The following is a 21,636-nucleotide window of genomic DNA, read 5'->3' on the forward strand; positions in this document are numbered from 1 at the left end:
TTTAAAGCTCCCAGGGTGATTCTGAAGTCAGCCAAAATTGAGAACCACTAAGCCACACTGTTGCTTTTGTTCAAGATAACTAAATGGGCTTTTAAATGTGTCAACCCTGAATGATTAAACTTGCCATCTAAATGCTTATTACTGCCACTTTGTAATTATATCCACTATGATTTCCACTTTTGCTTTCTCTGCTGGATGCCTTTTAAATAAAAGACTGCAAGTCTTTTACATCTTTATAAACAGAACTAGCAAACCAAGAACAACGTTTGCCAGAGGAGAATAGAATTGTGAAATTCTGGGGGTGTTGTGGCTTCAGTGTGGCAAACAGCTACTCATAAATTATCCCTGTTCAAGTGCTGGATCTGAGAAGGAATTTCAATCTATTCTTTCTTTCTCTCTCTGCCCTCTGCCTTTTAATCTGCACCTGTGTTCTGTCAGCATTTCTTAGCAGTTGCGACCTTATAAATTCTACTAAATACATAACTTTATATAAGTACTGGAATATAAAAACCAATTTGTTTCTAGTGGGATGCCTTAGAACTGGGGCTAACATAAAATAAAGTGGATTTTTCCCTAAGGCAAACAGTCCAGGAAAGAAATATTACCTCCCAACTTTAAGCCATCTGGAATAGCCTTCAGTATGATTTTATTTAGTTTATGATATAAGAAATATTTAATTCAAGCTTGGAAGATGTAAACAAAAATAAATATCAACCTGTCATCTTAAGTCAGTGGTTTTCAACCAGGAGCGATTTAGCTCCTCCCAGCCCAGCCCCCAGAGGACATGGAGCCATGTCATGTCTAGAGACACTTTTGGTTGTCCCAACCTAGCAGTGGGTTAGCAGGTGAGGGAGGTGGGTTGCATGGAGTACCACTGGCATCTAGTGGGTAGGAGCTAGGAATGCTGCGGAGCATCCTATAGTGAACAGGACAGTGCTCCCAGCCAAGAATTATCCAGCCCAAAATGTCAAGTGCCAAGATTGAGGCACCCTGTTGAAGGTCAAGCATTGGAATAAATTCATTTCATGGTGACTCAAAGAAACATCTTCATGCCAGGACAATTTGGGCTTCAGTAAACAAGGAAGTGTGGTGGCAATTGAGCCAGAGAGGGTGATTTTGTATGTGGAAGTGGTCTACTTCAGTAGGTCATGGTGGATGGTGGGTGCCTTCCTCTTTCCATTGTCTGAAGGGGGCTGTCTTCGCACACAGAAGCAGGCACTTGCAGAGGCACCTTTTGGAGCAATTCTGTGTGGGTTGTAGTTATTTATCAACAGAAACTACTAATATTTTTTTTTTTTTGGTGCTGGGGATTGAACCCAGGGACTTGTGCTTGCAAGGCAAGCACTCTGCCGACTGAGCTATCTCCCCAGCCCCAGAAACTACTAATATTGAGAAAATTCTGTTAATGATAACTCTTAGGCATCTGATGATAATCCATACTCTATTTAATATTTAAGTGGCATGTACTTAAATGAATTCAAGATCTCATCTCTAGTGATACATATTTTTAATGCAGAAGAATTGAACTTGATAAATAAATTTGTTTAAAGTGAAAGAGCAGCCTAACCAGACATTGGCACACGTTCTTTCAAGTCACATTAGTACATTAATCATGAGACTCAAGTTCAGTGACCTCTTCCTTGCCTTGCTACCTTCCTTCTCTCATCTTTCCTTCTATAATGGTCCTTGCCAAATTCTAAGGATCATCCTGAGTGAACTAGATTTTTAGTTTGTGTGTTTTCTTGATAGCATCTCCTCTTTAAAAGCATTGACTTTTCTTTAGAGGATCTGCTGAGATTCTTTTCCCTCAACCTAGCCACACTAGTTGGTCCTTAAAATAATAATAAAGTCAGATTCCCCAGAAATCTTAACAAATCCACTGCTCAGCCTACCCATTCTTTTTTTGCCATGGGGATCTCTTCCGTCTCAGGTAACTTCAACAATGAGGCAGCTGTTATATGACAGGAAAAGAACCTGACTGGGACCTCCTGAGCTTCAGACATCAAAACCAATTCAAGTGGAGATTGTAATCCCCCTTCTAAAGATGTATGGAGAGTTAAGCGAGATAATCTAAAAATTGCTAAAACTTATTGGACATTTCCTGCATACCAAAATGGTTCTAAGTGTTGCTCATGTATTAATTTATCGAATCTTTCCGATTCCTGCAGGAAGGAATTATTATTATACCCAGTTTACAGGTGTAGAAACCAGGAACTCATAAGTAATTTGCCCCAGGCATCCAATTAATCATTGATATTGGCTAGACTTCCACTGAGACTGTCTTGCTCTAAGGCCAGGCTGCCAATCACTGCACCAATCCTTTATCCTGTAGGGGAAAACTTAGCACAGGTTCTGAGTCCTATGTTGATTGCTTTTATATTAGATTGTGCTTGAAATTCATTCATCTGCAATGGAAATTTGACCACACAGTCAAGTTGCTTCCCCATTCCTTGTGTTACTTTCTAAACTGGTGCAGAACAGACTGGTGCTGATCAGCCTCTCTACTGTAAGGGATGTTTAGGTTCTTGTCAGATCTATTTCAAGAAATCAACATAAAATACTTCTCTGATTCCTTACATTGGATTCTATTTGAGAAATAGTCAAAATTTATTATTAGTTAATAATCTGACACACACTTCAATGGTGTGCTGAATGTTGTTGGTACTGACTTTGGAGTCACTTGTTACATTTTCAGGAATTTTGTGGGCCAGTAAATACAACCATTAATAAACTTTAAATTATATAAATCAAATAAATTATATTAAATAAAAATAGAATTTACATATTAAGTTAGATTTATGTTTTGAATTATATTTAATCACAATAAATTACATTAAAAGCAAAGGTGGGACTCTGTTTTAGTTTGGCAATTTCTTGTTAAACAAACTCTACCATATAACCCAGTGATTTTAATACTACAGAAACCTGTGCATGAATGTGCATAGCAGCCTTATGTTTATAACCCCAGGCTAGAAGCAACCCAAATGTATTTCAATAGATAAGCAAGACAAACAAATGAGGGTACATTGATGCAATGGTCTACTCATCAACAATGAAAAGAAATGCACACAACTCGGATGCTGAATGAGCAAAACCAGTCTCAGAAGCTCACTGTATTAGTCTTTTGGGACTTCTATAACAAAATACCATACACTGGATTGGGTTTTTAAATCTTTTAAAAAATATTTTTTAGTTGTATATGGACATAATACCATTATTTTTTATTCATTTTTCAAATGTGGTGCTGAGGATCAAATCCAGTGCCTCACATATGCTAGGCAAGTGTTCTACCACAGAGCCACAACCCCAGCCCCACTGGGTTGTTTAAACAACAGAAATTTGTTTCTTATTTTTGTGGAGGCTAGGAAGTCCAAGATCAAGATGCTGGCAGGTGAGAGCTTTCCTCTTGACTTTCAAACCACTGTCATCTTCTCACTTGTCCTTGTCTCAGTGTATGCAAGTGGAAAGAAGAAGAGTAAGCTATCTCGCATTCCCTCTTATGAAGGCAACAATGTCATCCTGAGGACCCCATCCTTAGAGCCTCATCTAACTAATTAACCTCCCAAAGGCTACATATCAAGCCAGCACACTGGGATTTACAGATTCAACATATGGATTTGAGATGGGTGGGGAAGGATCCATTTGGTCCATAACAGTTGTGTTGTTCAATTCTATTTATATAACTTTTTTCTCCACATTTTTAATTGGTGCCTTATAGTTGTACATAATAGTAGGATTTGTTGTTACTTATTAGTACATGTATACAACTTAACAATATATTTTTGTCAATATTCGTTCCTAGCTCTTCTGTCACCTCTCCCACCTGCCCATTCCCTTTCTTCTATTCTATTGATATCCCTTTGCTTTTCATGTGATCACCACCACATTTCCTTTGCTTTTTCCTCTCTAGCGTCTATATTTGAGAGAAAGCATACAGCCTTTGACCTTCTGAGTTTGGCTTATTTCACTTAACACAATGTCTCAATTTCCACCCCTTTCCCTGCAAATGACATAATTTCATTTTTTAATGGCTGAATAAAACTCCATTCGTGTATATTTACTGCATTTTCTTTATCCATTTATCTGCTGATGAACACCAAGGCTGGTTTCACAGTTTGACTGTTATGAATTATACTGCTATAAACATGGGAATGCATGTATCACTGTGGTATGATGACTTTAACTCTTTAGATAAATACCAAGGAGTGGTATAGCTGGGTCATATGGTGGTTCTATGCCTAGTCTTTTGAGGAACCTCCATGCTGATTTCTGTAATGGCTATACTAATTTACAGTCCTACCAATAGTGTAAAAAATGTTCCTTTTTCTCCACATTTTTTTATTGGTGTATTGTAGTTGTACATATTGGTGGGATTTATTGGTATATGTTAGTACATGCACACAATATAACAATATAATTTGGCCAGTATCCCTCCCTAGCACTTCCCCTTCCTTTTAACTTCCTGCTCCTTGGTCCCTTTCCTGTATTCTATTGATGTCCCTTTGCTTTTCTTATGATCACCACCACCTTTCTCCATTTTTATAACTTTTCAAATTTACATAAGTCAAGTGATCAGTGGTTACCAGAGGTTAGGATTGGAGTGAGAGTGTGAACATTGAGGAGTTTTTTTAATTTGATTTTTATTTTATGATGCTGGGGATTGAACCAGGACTTTGTACCTCCTAGGCAAGTGCTCTACCACTGAGCTATACTCCTAGCCCCTTAGGGAGATTTTTGTTGTTGTTGTTATTGTTCAATATTATGATGCTTACATGAATTCATGTGTGTAACAAAATTTCATAGAACTATATGCATACATAAATACATGAAAGCTGAGTGAGTAGCACATGCCTGCAATCCCAGTGACTCGGGGGGAGGCGGGCCTGAGGCAGGAGGATTGCAAGTTCAAAACCCTCAGCAGCTTAACAAGACCCTGTTTCAAAATAAAAAATAATTTTATAAAAATGGGGCTGGGGTTGTAACTCAGTGGTAGAGCACTTGCTTAGCATGTATGAGGCACTGGGTTCAATCTTCAGCGTAACATAAAAAGAAATAAAATAAAGGGAATGTGTTCATCTATAACTTAAAAAAGGACTAGTGATGTGGCTCAGCGGTTAAACACCCCTGGGTTCAATCCACAGTACCAAAAAAATAAAAATAAAACACACACACACACACACACACATAAAAATGAACCACACCATTATGTTTAACTATTATGCCCTAATAAAAACATTGAAAAATGAATGTAAAAACTAGTGGAAATTGAATAAAATCTGTGTCCGAGTTAATGGTAGTGTACCAATAATGTCAGTTTCTTGGTTTTGACAATATATTGTAGTTATATAAGAGGTTGTCATTGGGAGCAGCATAGTAAAGGGCATACCGGAACTCTTTGCACTATTTTTACAGCTTTTTGAGTCTCAAACTATTTCAGAATAGGCCTGAGGACCTAAAATAAAGGTCCATTGACAACTAAAAAAGGACTTTAGGAAAATTATTTCAGAATAAAAAGGTTATTTTTGAAAGTTCTGAAAAAAAAAGAATGAGCTATGCAGACAACATGGATTAATCTCAAAAGCTAAGTTAGGCACTGTATGATTCCATTTACATCAAACTTTGGAACAGAGAAATAATTCATGGGGTTAATAGTTTAAAGTAGTCGAATGGAATGTAAACTGGCTGGAATGTGAGGTGAGAGAATTTTCTAGGGCAACATAGATGGCCTGTGTCTTGTGGTAGTTGTACACATATATAGCATGATCAAAACTCACCACACCAAACAAGTTTAAAAACTGAGCATTTTATTGTATGAAATCATTATGTATATAAACATAAATGTATTTTTATGTCTGAAAAAAACAAGTAAAATGAGAATGATTTAAAAGTAAAATAAATGCTATGTTTATCACTTACTAATTATCTTACTATTGTCTTGAGAGTCTTCACACCTGAATCAGATAATGGAAACACCACGTAGCAGTGTGCTACTGGACTTCTCTTCCTAACTTCACATTCAGTGACTCTCCTTCTGCTTGCTCATTCTACAAATGAGAAAATCAAAAGCTCAGGGGAGAAATAAGGGCTGGAGATATAGATCTGAGAGCCTTCTGGGGTATGGATGGAAGGGAAACCATGAAAATGAGTAAGATGTCCTTTGAGATAGGGAGGTAACAAATCAAGGTGAATCGAGTAGTCCTTACGAACATCAGCATTTTCAGAATCAGTAAAAGAAGAGGAAACCAGGAGAGAGTGGGTCAGAAGGGGTGTGCCCAGAGGGCATGTGTTAGACAGATGTAAAACAAAAAAGAATTTAGATACTAGTTTGTGGATTTGAGGATCAGGAGGTTGCTGGTGACCTCTGAAAGGTCACGGGCAGGATATATTTCAGGAACCCTACCCTATATTCCATTTCCTGGTAGATGGCATAAACATTCATTTAGCTGCCCCATGCAGGTATCTGGCAGTAATTCTAGAATCCTCCTTTCTTACTTTCTAGGTTTAAGTGGTTACCAAGACCTGCAGGTGCTCTCCCTAAATATTTATTTTCCCTCCTTTACCCCCCCCTTCCATTGCTCTTGTCTATTCACTATTGTCTGAACCACTGCAACAGCCCACTCTTCCTCCACTAATTCAGTCCTCCTAAGTAATATTTCTTACATACATATCTGATCATATCAGTTCCATGTTGAAACAATTATGCAGGCTCCCTGTTCCCATAGCTGGTGTTTGTAACCTAGGGTCTATGAATATGATGACAGAATGAAAAGTATTTATGGGCATGTGCATAAGCAAACACATGCATCTTGGGAAAAGTATAGCTCTCATCAAGCACTCATAGGGGTCCAGGACCCCAAAATGTTTCACAATGCTGTTAGCTTAAATACCTTATCAGCATAAAACTCAAGGTTATTTGTGGGCTCACTTCTGAGTACCCATCCAGTGCCATCTGCTACCACTCTTTCTCGTAATTCATTATGGACCAGAAATACAGATTTGCTGGTAGTATCCAGAATGTGCCACATGCTGTCTTTTCCAGCTCCTTGTGTGGGTATTCTTGCCTGAAATCCCAACCCTTTCCTCTTTGATTTTTGCCTTCATGTCACTTATGGAACTACTCCTGTAGACTCTCTCCTGGACAGTCTCTGCTTCCTGCTCTTCTCCTGTGTTTCTAGCATAAATGGCATCCTATTATAATTAACTGTTAGCTTACAGGACTGTCTCCCCATCTAGACTAGGGAGGTTACTGTGTCTTTCTGTCATGCTTATCACCCAACATGCGTCTGTCACATGGAATACACCATTGAAGGGATGATCAGCTGTGGAACAAATTGTGGCCTTTTTACTCTTAGGTGCTCTTGATCAAACTACAGAATGGATAAAAGAATCTGTAAATGAAGAATTACTTTCTATTTCTGAGACTGCTTTAACTCCTGGGGCTGAAAATAGCTCCAAATCAAGCTTGAGTCCTACAGTGGTGCTAAATAATAGTTACTTGAAACTGTTACAGTGGGATTATCAGAAAAAAGACTTACCAGAGGTGAGTAATTGTTTTTCTTCCCCCAAGTTTTCCAATAATATAATTCTTAAGTTGTAACTTCGAATTGACTAGCCTGTTTTTGTTGTATATGGTTTATTTACTTTACTGAAATCAGATAAGAATGGGAATTTGGATATGACATTGCTTATTTTACATTTTCATGGTATTGTGTTTCCTTTTCTATTTTTACATTTCAAATAAATATGCAGACACTTGTGACAGATGGAGCACGACTTCAGGAACTGACAGAAAAGCTGAATCAATTGAAAATTATTGCCTGCCTGTCCCTAATTACCAAGAATATGGTGGGTGCTGTTACAGAAGGCTTCCCTCAGCTTGCAGACAGGCTAAAAAGGATTTCAGCTGTTCTACTTGAAGGCATGAACAAACAGTAAGTTCCCAGTGTTTGTATCTGTTTGCCCATATATTAAGACTCTACACGTGTTTCAGAGAACCAAGGATAACCCTGGACATCTGGATGTGACATTCAGGCCTGTGCTTTAGAGAAGCTTATTTTATACCTTCTTATAGAATTTCTTTTCATATCTCTGAAGGTTTAAATGTCCTTTCATAGTCAGGAAGAGGTATTTTCCAGAGTGAGTATAGTGTTGCTACTTATGATGGCAGCACTTTGAGAACAGAGTGGCAAAAACAAAAAATAGAAATCCTCTGAGCCCTGTGTTTAGAAGTGTCCTATCAAAGAGGTCTTCCCAGGTTCAATTGTTCTTATTTCATTGTTTTTCTGCAGTGAATGTTTACTGCGTTTACCAATCCAACCTGCTATGAAATCTTTAGAAGTGGGACAATTCTGTCCTTCAAAGATGTGACAGAAGTCTAGTGAATGTTTTGTTTTTCACAGATGCATCTCCAGTATCATACTTTCATTGAATGAAAGAGTCCCATTTAGATTTTGCATGTAGGTCATTGCACGGAAATCCTATCCAAGTCAGAAAATTCCTAGTTTTATCATTGACCAGATGTTTTTGTGGGTCTTATGTGGGTCAGCTTCTCCTGCTGGTTTGCATTCCAGGTATTTTCAGGAATATGTCCTCTTTATTCCTGTTGTTGAATGAAGATGCACCTAGCCTTCTGTCCCATACTCAGAGCACATAAATTACTTGATAAAATTCTATAATAGGAGCCTGAGTGGTTATAGGATCCAAACTTCCCATTTTGAGCTGAAACTTAGAGAAAGAATAGAATTTGCCTTGTTACTACACAAATAGAAAAGGGAAATCCAAGGCCTGATCCCTGCTCTGATTGTCTCAAGGCCCCATCCTTTCTGCTGATTCTGATTTGAACCTGCCATATTCATTTATTTCATATTGCTCCTGTTGTTAATGTTTTCTCACACTGAGTAACCATTAATTTTCAGAAGCTTTTATTTATTAAACATTTATTGAATGTACAGTGGTGCTTACTTATGAACATGGAGCATATAGAAATGGGTTACCAGGAGAACAGGCTTTCAGGTCAGACTGACCAGTGCTTAAATTCCAGCTGTGTTAGGGTCTTGTTCAGTGTGCATGAACAAATTCCTAAATCCACTCTGAGCCTTACTTTCTACATCAAAGGAGAATAATAATTGTATCTACCTTGTAATTGTGAGAACTTAAGGTGATTCATTGTTTTCTCTGATATGTGAAAGCTAATCTGAAATAAGGGGAGGGGAAGATTTAAAAAAAAAAAGAAGAAAGAAAGAAAAAAAAAAAGAGGGGAAAGGGATTTTGATCAAAATAGAGGAAAGATTAGTAGAGTAGACTAAGGGGTTTGAGGAGGAAGAAGAAGGGACCAGAAAGGGAAAAGTAGTGGAATGAATCTGACCAAACTTTTGTATGTACATGCATGGATGTGGCACAGTGGGTTCCAGCATCTAGTGTATCCACAGGACACTAATTAAAAAAATAAATAAACCGTAAATTGGGGCTGGGGAGATAGCTCAGTTGGTAGAGTGCTTGTCTTGCAAGCACAAGGCCCTGGGTTCGATCCCCAGCACCGCCAAAAAAAAAAAAAACAGAAAAAACCAAAAAAAAAAAAAAACTGTAAATTGAATGAAGAGGGATCTACAGAGTAGAGGGAGGGGATGAGCGTGGGGCAGGTGGGAAGTACTGAGGACTGAATCAGAGTGGGATGATTTCCATGCTTTTTTGATTATGCTTTTTTGATACCAGGTGTATCTTGGTGTTGTATCATAACTAAAAAGAATTTTTTTTTAAAGATGATTTAGGTAAAGCACTTAGTATAGGTGTCCAGCACATATTGTGCATGGTGAGTATAGGCTATTAATAATTGTTTACTTGTTAAACCACCCTCTTTATAGCTTCATCTGGCTGTTTCATTTAATATTTTCCTTTATTAGGAAATGAATGCAGTCAGTTCTCAATGTCCTCATTATGGATGGGATAATAACAGCTATAATATGAAAAAACAGATGGTCCCAAATAACTAATAGACCCATATGTCATTTATATTTGATTTGATGATTCATCTAAAAAATGAGCAAGGGTTTTTCCTCCATTGTGAATAGGAAGCCTTCGCTTATGCTACAATTTAATTTTTCATTTAGAATGAGAACTCACTGATTAAAAGCAGAAGAAAGCTAGTGTAGTACTTTGTAGTCAGGAGTAAAATTTTTGTCACAGTCTACCCCTGTGTTGTAGAACCTCAAAGGCAGGTCCAGTGTAGAAGTTTAATAGATTGCTGTCAAAGAAGAACAGAAAGGACTTATTTTTTATTGCTGTTAATGATGCCAATAATGATATCATTTTTTTTTCTCTTCTTCTCATTGAGCGCTTGCTATGCAATTTGCAAAAAGCTAATATAGAGGGGCTGGGGATATAGCTCAGTTGGTAGAGTGGCTTGTCTCGCATGCACAAGGACTTGGGTTCAATCCCCAGCACCACGCACACAAAAAAAGTTAATATAGGCATATAGTAAGTTTACTGGTACAGCCAGGATTTGTAAAAGGTCTGCATGACACCATGGCTTATGTTCTAGTTCACTTTATTGTGCTGCCTCCTATCATTGGCCTTTTTCCTATCCTTTAATTCCCATTTTGCACATAGTCACCTTAAAGATGTTTTCTGGATAGTGAAGTATAATTTACAATTAGCATTCCTTAATAGTATGAATCTAATAACTTCCCTTTCTTATTACCTTTTCCCCTTACCTATTAAATAACCTACTACGTAATTACTTTTTACAATTTTCAGGGCTCTCTGTATACTTGGGATTACTTGAAAATAATAATGGGAAGGAGTTTGTTTTCTTTGCTCATGATCAGTCAAGAGTTTTAGGTAATTTACCTGTGAATAGCTTCATTGTTTTTGATTGGTGTTTTAGATTTTCTGCTCAGGCATAGAAAAATGAATTGATTCTACCTCATTTTCCAAGCACATTTAAAAGAAATGTATGAATGGATCCACTCAGAACAACAAGTTTATTTCAAGAAGTAAATTTGTATTTTCTTTCCCTTTCTGATAACCTGTATGTAAATAGAGTTGCAGACTTATTTTCAGGGACATTTTTTGGTTCATACTATTAAGACACTGTGTGCACAACTGAGTGGTTTTATGCATTTTAAATTGTTACGTTGTAAGGGTTGGTGATTGGGAGGAGTTACTACTTTCTAGTAACTTATAATTACTTCTAGTAGAAGTAATTGTAAGAATTTATTTGGTATAAGAAAAAAAATGGTAGACATCTGAAATAAGTTGTTATATTTAAAGAAACAAACAAATATCACCTGAAGAACAAAAACTTTACCTGAAGGGGTTTCATTTTATGTTTGTAGGCCCTTTAACTTGAAGGAAGCCCTGAATTCCATCGGTCTTCAGACGTGTGTTGAGGTTAACAAGACCCTGACAGAGAGGGGTTTACCCACTTTAAATGCTGAAGTTCAGGCTAATCTCATAGGTCAATTTTCAAGCATTGAAGAGGAGGACAATTCTATCTGGTCTTTGATTGGTGAGTTGGCCATTTTTTTTATTGGTTTCTGCCTCAGTTCCAATTTGCTTTAACTTGCTGTTTTTGACCAATTTTAAAGATCAGGCATATTTTAGTCTTAAGCACATCAACAAAACTTTCAGTTCTGTAGCATTTCAGATTTTATATTTTCAAATTAAGAATGCTCAACTAGTAAAATCCATACAAATACTCCCAAATTTAAAAAAACTGTAAAATCTGAAAGACATCTAACTCTAAATATTTTAGATAAAGAATATTCAGCTTATATTGGCTTTTTGGAGGATAAATTTTAAAAATATATATAAATATTAATATTTTCAAAGATCTGGGATTCAGTGATTCTTATATATGTGCAGTGGGGTGGATGGGGGTGTTTCAGGGCCTACTGTCTTTAACTGTCCAGCCAACAGATGTTATGAATGAAGTGACACAGTGCTGCTACTAACATTAAAATTCTAGATCAATGCACAATTCAAACCAGATGGCAATATGTTCACAGAAAGTAGATATTGATTCTGCTGTGAGCCACCCTAAGGGAACTGAGGCATCTTTCTGATCAGGAAAGACAAAATGCAAAAAGACTTAGAAACTGGGAGGTGTGACAGGTGGGCTCTTTTTTGTCGGCTAGGAAAATGTCTTAGTGGCAAGCCATGTTGGTGAGTTGGGAAAGTGCAGATTGTTAGCCTTTTTCTGTTACCTGTGACAAAGAATCTAAACTTCTAAACTACTTGAAGCAAAGAGAACATTTGTTTTCTCACATAACTGAAAAGACCAGGCATTCAGCTTAATGAAGTTCATTAGTTTTCCCACCTTCACCTCCCAACTCTGGGCTGCCTATATCTCTCCTCATGACAGCAAGATGGCTTCAGCTTCAGCCCACGCTGTCCATGGTTAAGTCAGGCAAAATCAAGGAGTGCTTCCCTGTTAACTCAGAGTTTCCCCAACATTGAGGTTTGTTGACTTCAGTTGGCCTACCTCTAGGTCTTGTCCCATTCCCAAATCAGTCATGGTAGCCAGAGGGGAGAAACTTAAACTTGAGCCATGTGCTCACATCCTGAATCCAGGAACAGTCTGCTTCACCTCTCATACCTGATGAGATTAGGGAAGAAATGCTTTCCCAAACAAAATCAGTGCACTATGACCTTGAGAAAGGGAGGAGGCTGGTGTGTGGTAAAAGCAAGTGTCTACTACAGAAGTTGGAGAAGAAACACTAGGAGGAAGAAGAGTGTAGAATGGAATATACTGACATACTAGTATTAACGTGCAAGTTTTCCAGTTACAGCACTGAGTGCCTGAAGGATACAGACATATTTTATTATTTCTTTGAGGTTCTCAAATGGCTTTTCTTGTCCTTACTCTGGGGATATGGAATGCTGGGGATCTGGCTATACAAGCTACTTGAGTGGCCCGAGGCTTCATTTAGTCCTGCTCCCAGGAGAGAAGAGCACTACAGCATTGTGGGTGGCAGAAGAAGCTGCTGCTGAGAGGGGACAGTTGATAATAATGACACAGCCACCTGTGACAGTCCTTACCTGTGTACCTGCCTCTGCTGACTTACATCTATCCTCACAGTGTGTAGTCTCCAGATGAAGAGTTTAAACCTGGGAGATTGTGTTCCTAGGAGGAGAGGAGGAGAATGTCTAGCAGTCTCTACCACATACTGCTAGAGCCCCACTAGTGCCTATGAGGAAGGGTAGATGGTTGTTCCTGGCTGTATCAATGCTGAGTCTGTAGATGACATTTGATAAGTACTTGTGGAATGGGTGAATGTATGGGAGACCTAGAGGTTAAGTACTCTCTCCAGGGTCACATAGTTAACTGGGGCAGAGTTGTGATTCTTTCTTAACCTGAGTCCAGAGCTCATATTTCTGAGTGCTCTGACTGGCACTTCAATCAGAGCTGGAACCCTGCTGCAGTTGGCCAAGTGGCCAGAGCATCACAGTATGTGCCCTGTGCTCTTGCTTGATGAGAAAAGTACTTGCAGTGTCAGAAGGGAGAGGGAAAGGAGGTGGGAGATGCCTCTTAAAATCCAGAAAAGCAACTTCAGTCTACCAGTCTCTCCCCAGTCAGCTTTCCTTTTCTTTTGCAAATTGAAAGCAATTTTTTTTAACCTCATTCAGAGTATCGTTGGCCTAGCAACTTGATTGACTCACTGCATTGTCTCTTCTTTGGTTTCAAAAGCCAAGGACGTGCCTTTGGCAGGGACTCTGCTCCTAACTGGACAAGTGCTTCTGTCACTTTAATCTTCACTTTAAAACTGAGGAAACAGAACCACTTGTTGGTATAATAGCAATTTTGAAAGGGTTTATTTTTTAAACCTTCTTTCAGGAAAGTGTTCGAACCATGTTATGGTTTGGATGTGAGGTGTCCCCCAAAAGCTCATGTATGAGACAATGCAAGAAGGTTCTGAGGAGAAATGATTGGGTTGTAAGAGTCTTAACCCAATCAGTGATTTAATCCCCAGATAGGGATTAACTGAGTGGTTTGAAGTGGTGGGTATGACTGGAGAAGGTGGGAATTGGGGCATGGCTTTGGGTATGTACTTGTATCTGGCAAGTGGAGTCTCTCTCTGCTTCCTGATCATGATGTGAGCTCGTTCCCTCTCCCACACTCTTCTGCCATGAACCCTGAGAAATGGTGCTGGCCATCTATGGACTAAGACCTCTAAAACTGTGAGCCCTCAAAGAAACTTGTCCTCCTCTACAATTGTGCTGGTCGGGTCATTTAGTTACAGCAGCAGAAAAGCTGACTAAAACAGACCATATCTGTGATGAAACCTGTGAGAGTCAGGCAACCAGTCTAAAGGGAAGCTTAGTACACAGTTAACTCTGCATTTCCTGAATGCAGAGGGGCTAGAATAAATTAAACACTTAGAGAGATCCTTGGCATATAAGAAAGGTTCAACTTCATTAACCAGGGATTTCCTCTCTGTTCAGAGTGCCCATAGTCTATCTTCTGGTGTTGTTAGTTGATGTGCTATTCATTTACCAAAGGGATTGTACTTCTCACTGTATTCTTGACCTTTTGAAATAATTATTAGAAAGGGAATTTTCTTTTAAATCAAATTTTTTCCAATTGTGTACAAAAGCCAGGTCAAATTATTTATGGATTACTTACTGTGTAAATTATTTGCATGCCTGTAGCCATCTGCACTTCTTAAAAAGTAATTTTCAATTTTCCACATGATACATTAATAATCTATTTTTCTTGAAACATCACAGATAAGACTTAAGTTATTCGTGCCTGCCTTCACCAGTCTCATTCATCATTGACTCCATTGTTTTCAGTTTGGTATTTTTCTTTATAAACCTTTTTCATTCCATTTCCACTTAAGTTCATTCAGCATTTGTGATGTGCCTACTACATGCCAGACCAGGAATATAAAGACAAAAAAGACATAGCCCTCACCACCCCCAGCGGGCCCAGTGTCTAAGACAGGAAAGAGAAGCAGGCTTAAATGGTAGTGTTACGGCATGATAGGAAATAAATGCTAGGGAAAGCCATGGCAAGGAGGTAATGTTAGGCCCAACATTGAGGGATGTTCTGCCTCTGAGCAGAGATGAGATGAGATGAAAGGGCATTTTAGTAAGAAAACATTTCTGAGACATGGACGTTGGAAACTTTAGATCTGACTGGCACATGTGATTTGGGGGAGAAGTTATTGAAGATAAAGAGCTTCATTAATGTCACAGTCGTCCATATTCAATGCAGTGTGTTCTTAGTAAACAGAGTCCGTGCAGCCGTATGAGCTAGAGCAGATCTGGTTTGCTTCGTACCCGTTGCCCAGTATGACTCCAGCCTGACAGATGTGTGCATTTGCATACTTCCATGCAGTTGTTTCAGACTCAGGTAACTGAAGCATTGAATCAGCGGGAAGGTGGCAAACTGCAGTGCTACCTGGAGCGGCTCTTCTTCAGTGCCTTCTGATTGGTGGCCTTGTGCAGGGTGACTGCACGATTTATTATCCAAACAAGTACAAGTTTTGAGAGTGCTCTTTTTGATTATACTGTGACAACAGATGTAAACTTGAACTGTCTGGGGAAAACCTAGATGTATGGTCACTCTTGCCATGTGGTAAATTGAACCCTTAAGTGTGATAGAGCTCTATATTTTTTATGAAGAAACAAAAATTTGGATATCATTGTGAAATTCCCTGATTTTAAGAGACTTCTATTGTTAAAAAAAATCAAATCAAAAACAAAAACCCTAGAGAGGGCCATACCGGCCGTGCCAGTGCTAAGCTTCAGTCCATGTAACTGTAATTGTAGACATTTGCGATTGATTTTTTTGTAAAAGATTCCATCTCACAGGTACTCAGTGTTTTTTTTTTTTTTTAATCAGTTAACTATTGCTGAATAACAAGTCCTCCCCAAACCACACAACTTACAAAAATAAAATAAAAGCATTTCTTACTATCTAGAAGTCTGTTTGGGCAGTTGGGTGGTTCTTCTGGTCTTGTTGGATCATCCATGCATCTGTGGTCAGCTGTGTCTTGGGTTGGTAGTCCTGCTGATCATGGCTGGACTCTCTTGGGTGTTTGGGAGTTGACTGGCTCCAGGGTGGTAAGATGGAGCAGCTAGTTTTCTCTCCACTTGATCTCATCCTCTGTAAGGTCAGCCTTGTCACATGGTGATGGTAGGTAAGGAGAGAGGGATTTCATCCCTCTTCAGGTCTAGGCTGGAACTAGCATGCTAGCATTTCCATAACATTCTATATTAGCCAAAGCAGGTCATAGGCCAGTTTAGGTTCAAGGGATGGGGAAACACATTCTAGCCCTTGATGGGAGGAATTATAATGCCAGCTGGGTGCAAGGAGGGGTATAGAATTGGGAGCATTATTGCAATCAACCTACTACAATTACTTGTTTTTAAAATTATGTATTTTAGCCGGGTGCAGTGGCACATGCCTATAATCCTAGCTATTTGAGAAACTGAGGCAAGAGGATCTCAAGTTGGAGGCCAGCCTGGGCAACTTAATGAGATGCTGTCTCAAAATAAATAAAGGGCTGGGTGTGTAGTTTAGTGATGGAGCACTTGCCTAGCATTTGCCAGGCCTCAGGTTCAATCCTCCATTCCCCTTCCCCCAAATTATGTTCTTAAATAATGGGACAGATACCTTTTTTTTTTCCCCTTCAGATAAACGAATCCAGCTATACATGAAAAGCCTACTTTGTCTTCCAAGCTCTCAAAAATGCATGCCTTCTGTGCCAGGAGGCCTTAGTGTCATTCAGCAGGAACTAGAAGCATTAGGCTCTCAATATGCAAACATCGTGAATCTCAACAAACAAGTGTATGGACCATTTTATGCAAATATACTTCGGAAGCTGCTCTTTATTGAGGAAACCACGGGGAAGGTAAACGCTTCATCTCCACCCAACTAAAGATAAACTGACACTGGAGACAAGATGGGAAGTCCAGCACTTTGGTACCCAGTCCATAACCATCAATGGCATTATAGATATGGCACATTCTCAGTACTGTCTGTGGTGCAGTGTTAGCCCAAGCCTGTGTAATCTGGTAATGTCAGCATTACAGAAGACACACATATCACATAGACCCCACCTATGCATCACTTTCAAGATTATTAAAACAGACATTTCTAATGAACAAAAGGCAATTTGTAATTAATTGTATTACCTATATAGTACTTGTTTTCCCAAGCATTTTTATTTGACTTATTCATTCAGCTGATAAGGAGTTGTTTTCCTCATTTGTCAGTATCACATCTAATGATTTTTAATTTTGGTACAACTTTTTAAAAGGCTGAAAATTGTGCAAATATCCTAGGCAATTGATGTTCTGAATAAATGATGTGAAGTAAGCATAATTGTATATGAAGTGTACAATTTCATTTTTCTTAATGTAAAATAGAAACTTACATAGTAAGTCCTCAATTCACCAAATGTACCAGATCATATTTTATAATACCAATTGTTAGTATTTATTTAGAAGTTAAATTTATTAAATGGATTTTAATGCTATGTACAAACTTTTAGATAAAAATGATTCTTATTTAGTGAAAATAGAAACAAATCCCTTCCTTAAAAAATTTTTCTAGAGGTTGATTTCTTCTTAAAAAGTAACCTGCTCTCTGAGAGAAACAATTTAAGCACAAATCTCTTAGTGAATTTCCTTAAATTTCTCAGGCCATAGACAGGTTTATGTAAGATTTTATTATTTTTATGTAAGTCAGGGATGGTTTGAATTGGTTTCCTTATAAGAAGAAGAGAAATTAATAATAAAATGAGATCCCATTCTCCATAAAGTTTTGAAAAAGAAAGAGGTGCACTTTGAATTTCTTCACCATTATAACTTAACTTACAAATGCCTTTTTTGCTGAATAAATCCTTACCCTCTTATGAGCACAGTGCTCTTTTAAGTAGCAGTATTATCTGCCATTTTAGAGCACTAAATCAGACCTCGTGCAGATGGGCACTGTTGTTGTTGTGATTTTAGAAAAGTTGGCTTATGCTAGAATTACATACTCCTTTTAGTGTGTTGAAGAAAATACTACTGTTTGGGAGTACTCAGTCTATAAAGTGCTTTCATTGCCAAAATACATTTTGGATTTTTTTGTTTTCCAGGGACCCATTAAACATTAGTAATTTGGTGAGAAAAAATAAAAAGAATATTCCTTTCTCTTCCAACCTCCTTTTCCTTGTCACATTCTCCACCATTATGGTGTTACTTCATTATTTTATGAAGTTCTAGGAAATGATTGTGTGAATAGATTATCTCCAATCTTTGAATTTTGGAGAATCTGCCAAAATTTTATGAAATTCTGAATATCATTTTTCCCCACAATGCCCCATACCACAAGTCAGACATTCTGTTTTAAAGCAGGTGCGCATAGGTGGACTTTACTGAAGAGCGAATCATGGACTTGCCCATTTTGTTCTCCCACACTCCCCTCTGCCATGTTTCCCTGTGCTTAGAAACCATAAGGTGCTGGAGACTTCAGTTTTCGTTTTCTCTGAAGCTGAAGTAGTTTTCAATCGTGCTCACTTTGGGGCGTGGGTGGCTGGGTGGGTCTGCCAGTAGAAAGGCATACATTGTGTGATATTTTGTTGTTGTTGCTTTCTGAGGTGAACTGTATGCTTAACAGTGGTGTATATTTTTATTGTCAGATTGGAATCTAGCTGATAATTCATTTATGTACTTGATTATACTGCAGTTGTCTACAGGAAAACAACGTGCAAACATTTTTAAAAATACATTTAAAATGAAGGGCATTCTGCTGTTTCTTCTTTTTTTAACCTAGCAAAGTAAATCTCAGTGTCTCAAGTCTGGATTTAGTCAACTACATTTACTAGGGTTTTAAAATCGTATCCCTTAGTATATTGCTTGTTTAGTTTTACTTAATTGTTTACTTCTACTTTTGAGATTTTCCTGATGTGGTCTTGTTTTGTAATGTAAATTTTATTAAACACCATGCACACATTTTCATTCTTCTCTGGCTAAAACATGTACTGTATGTACTCACTAAATTTGAAAACATTAAAAATTATTTCAAAATAGCCAGTGTCTGTTTTCTGACTACTTTTGGGTAGCCTAGGGGTGGGATATTTACTGTAGTTGTTCTATAAAGATTCTCGTGCTCATTGCCAGAGCCTTGCAGACATCAAGTTATGTTCATTCATTCAGTCATTTGGTTATCAAATACCTGTTGAGCATCTGCTATGTGGTAAGTATCCCCGTTTTCATAAAGGGATGACTAGAGAAATGCTGTCCTTAAGAAGTTTATAATCTAGTAAGAATACAATAACATTTATAGAATAAACAAGTGCTCATGATCATCAAACTATGTTTCATGGAGAAGATAATTCTTATGCTAAAACATGAAGGCTGCATAGAAATTTGCCAAGTCAAGAAAGGAAAAAGTCCAACAGGCCAAGTGCACAGTGAGTACAGCGATTTGGAGAAATGGTGAGCCCAGGGACTAGCACAAGGTGAAAGAGTGAAGTGGTGAGAGGTGACAAGAAAGGTGAGAAGATTCTTGCATGCTGTACTGAAATGGCTTTTGTTGTTCTGTAAGGGATAAAGTATCATCGAATCTTAGAAACAGAAGGTCATGAACAAATTCGTGTGTTGGAAAGATTACCCTGGCAAAGAACAGTGGTTGGTGGTGAGGGAATGTTCCTGTGTGTTGTGTACATATGCACATTCCCGTGTGTACACATGTATGCGCTCATACAGGAACACACACTTGAGCAATAGAAATGGACTCCGGGTGACAGAAGCAGTGAAGGAGTTTATTGGATGGGATGGAGTACCTCACAGAGTCTATTTAAAAAGAGGAATCAGGCTAGGAAATGGGTAGGAACCAAAGTAATCCTAATTGCAGGAATCCAGCTACCCTGGTCTCTGCGGAGGCTTCAGAGATTGATTTCTCAATTGTGCTTGCTTCTATGCCTCATTTACATAAAACTTTAAAGTTCTGAATGATGACATTCATTTGAGTGAGTCTAGATCAAGTGTCCAGATCTAATTTGCGGGGGATAGATAGTTGACACTTATACTCCTGGGATCCTACCAGAGTCATCCTACTTGGGATTTTCCTGCTGAGAAGCAGAAAAAGAAATCCACTAAAACCATCATTTATGAAGTTCTTAAGAAATGTGTGAGCAGACCAGGCAAAACAGCCATGCTTCTGAAAGTGATAAAAAAAAAGGAACAAATCCTAAGGAAGGACAAAGAAACCAACCTTTATTAGAATGTGTGGATGAACTGCTCCCAAGTCTCTGTGGCCTTGAGATAAATTCATTTCTCAATCACAGTTCAAAGCAGGGGGGAGGGTGAATGGGGGTACACCTACTCCATTCAGTCATCCAGGGACCCAACTTTCATCCATCTTATGACTCTGCTGTCTTCTAGATCTTCAGAGTCCTTTCCATTCACTGAGCAGATGGGGACAGAAAAGGAGGTTCCACTTTCACTCATGTCCCGTTGCCAGTATTCCATTATGTGAGCCATCTAACTTCAAGGAGGCTGGCACGTGTGCCCAGGAGAGAGACGTGGGCATGGATGTGGGTAAGCATTATTCTCTACCTCAGTTCCCTGCAGCTTCCTTGAATGAATCCCAGTGAACTTTCTCTTTAGGGAAATAAGTTGAAAACTGGTGCCTGACCTTTGGTGGCAACTCCCTAGAGCACTATGTGGAGAAGACTTTGAATAATTAATGGAGATCTATGGTTGATTAGCCAAGGGGAGGGACACCTTTTGTGTAAGTTTTTTTTTTTTAAATTCTCATTTGTATCTTTTTCAAAATTAAAGTTCAGCCTGTTCTTCTAGGGGTTCCAAAATTAAGTTCCAAAATTATCCACTCATCATGGCTCAGTAAAAAGTAGCATGGGGCTGAGGGGCATGAGGTCTGAGTTTGAGTTCACTCCTACTACTTAATAGCTGTGAGAACCCAAGTCAGTCTTTTAATGTCCCTGAGTCTGAGTTTTCTACCCTACCTGTCCACCAGACTGTTTATTTCACAGAGGTACTGTGAGGATGAAATGAGATGTATTTGAAATTGTCTGCAAATTCTAATGTATTCAGAATACATTATAGTAACTATAATTTATGAGTCCTAAATCTCTTTCAAGCTTCAAGGGGTTTTAGTACTTTGAGATGCAATGATTAAGTACTTAGCTACATAAGAACAAAAATTATCATATCTCATCAGAGCTATGGTTCATTAAGCCCAATATTGTCATTGGCAGAGAAACTCAAGGGTAGGTAGAGGGCTGTGGTTGTTGTCCTTGATGCCAACTTCAAAGGATAGTGACAAAACAATGTGTGTTAATTTCACATAGTAATCAATTATGACTTTATCCTGCATGATTCAATCTAAACTTTCAAAATTTTGTTTGTATTATAGCTTGTTCCATCTTGTTCTCTATTTTTGGAATGAAATGTTTTCTTATAAATTCTAAGCTTATTATTTTCATTTCTTTTAGATTTCAAGGGAAAAATGGGGAGTTATTATAAGGCTTTATGAAGAATAAAGGAAACCCAGATAATCCTGTCTCAGCAGCTGCACTTGCAGGTGTGCTGGAGAAGCTGATATAATATTTGTCTTTTAGAACATAATAGCAGCCACTGAGCATTTACCATATGGCATGAACTGCTTTAAGTACTTTA

General features: G+C 38.3%; 1 protein-coding gene across 2 annotated transcripts in view; it reads left to right on the forward strand.

Moving 5' to 3' along the window:
- Positions 1–19,016, forward strand: part of Tcp11l2 (t-complex 11 like 2) — a 42,522-nt gene extending 23,506 nt beyond the window's left edge. For both annotated transcript variants that reach the window (XM_047550194.1, XM_047550195.1), the window contains 4 exons: positions 7,353–7,540; positions 7,750–7,931; positions 11,334–11,506; positions 16,642–19,016. In XM_047550194.1, coding sequence (XP_047406150.1) covers positions 7,353–7,540; positions 7,750–7,931; positions 11,334–11,506; positions 16,642–16,886 — 788 coding nt within the window. In that variant the 3' untranslated portion in view covers positions 16,887–19,016. The remainder of the gene's footprint in view (positions 1–7,352; positions 7,541–7,749; positions 7,932–11,333; positions 11,507–16,641) is intronic.
- The last annotated feature ends 2,620 nt before the right edge of the window (positions 19,017–21,636 follow it).

Source organism: Sciurus carolinensis, chromosome 4 (assembly GCF_902686445.1).
Source record: "Sciurus carolinensis chromosome 4, mSciCar1.2, whole genome shotgun sequence".
NCBI classification, from domain to species: Eukaryota; Metazoa; Chordata; class Mammalia; order Rodentia; family Sciuridae; genus Sciurus; species Sciurus carolinensis.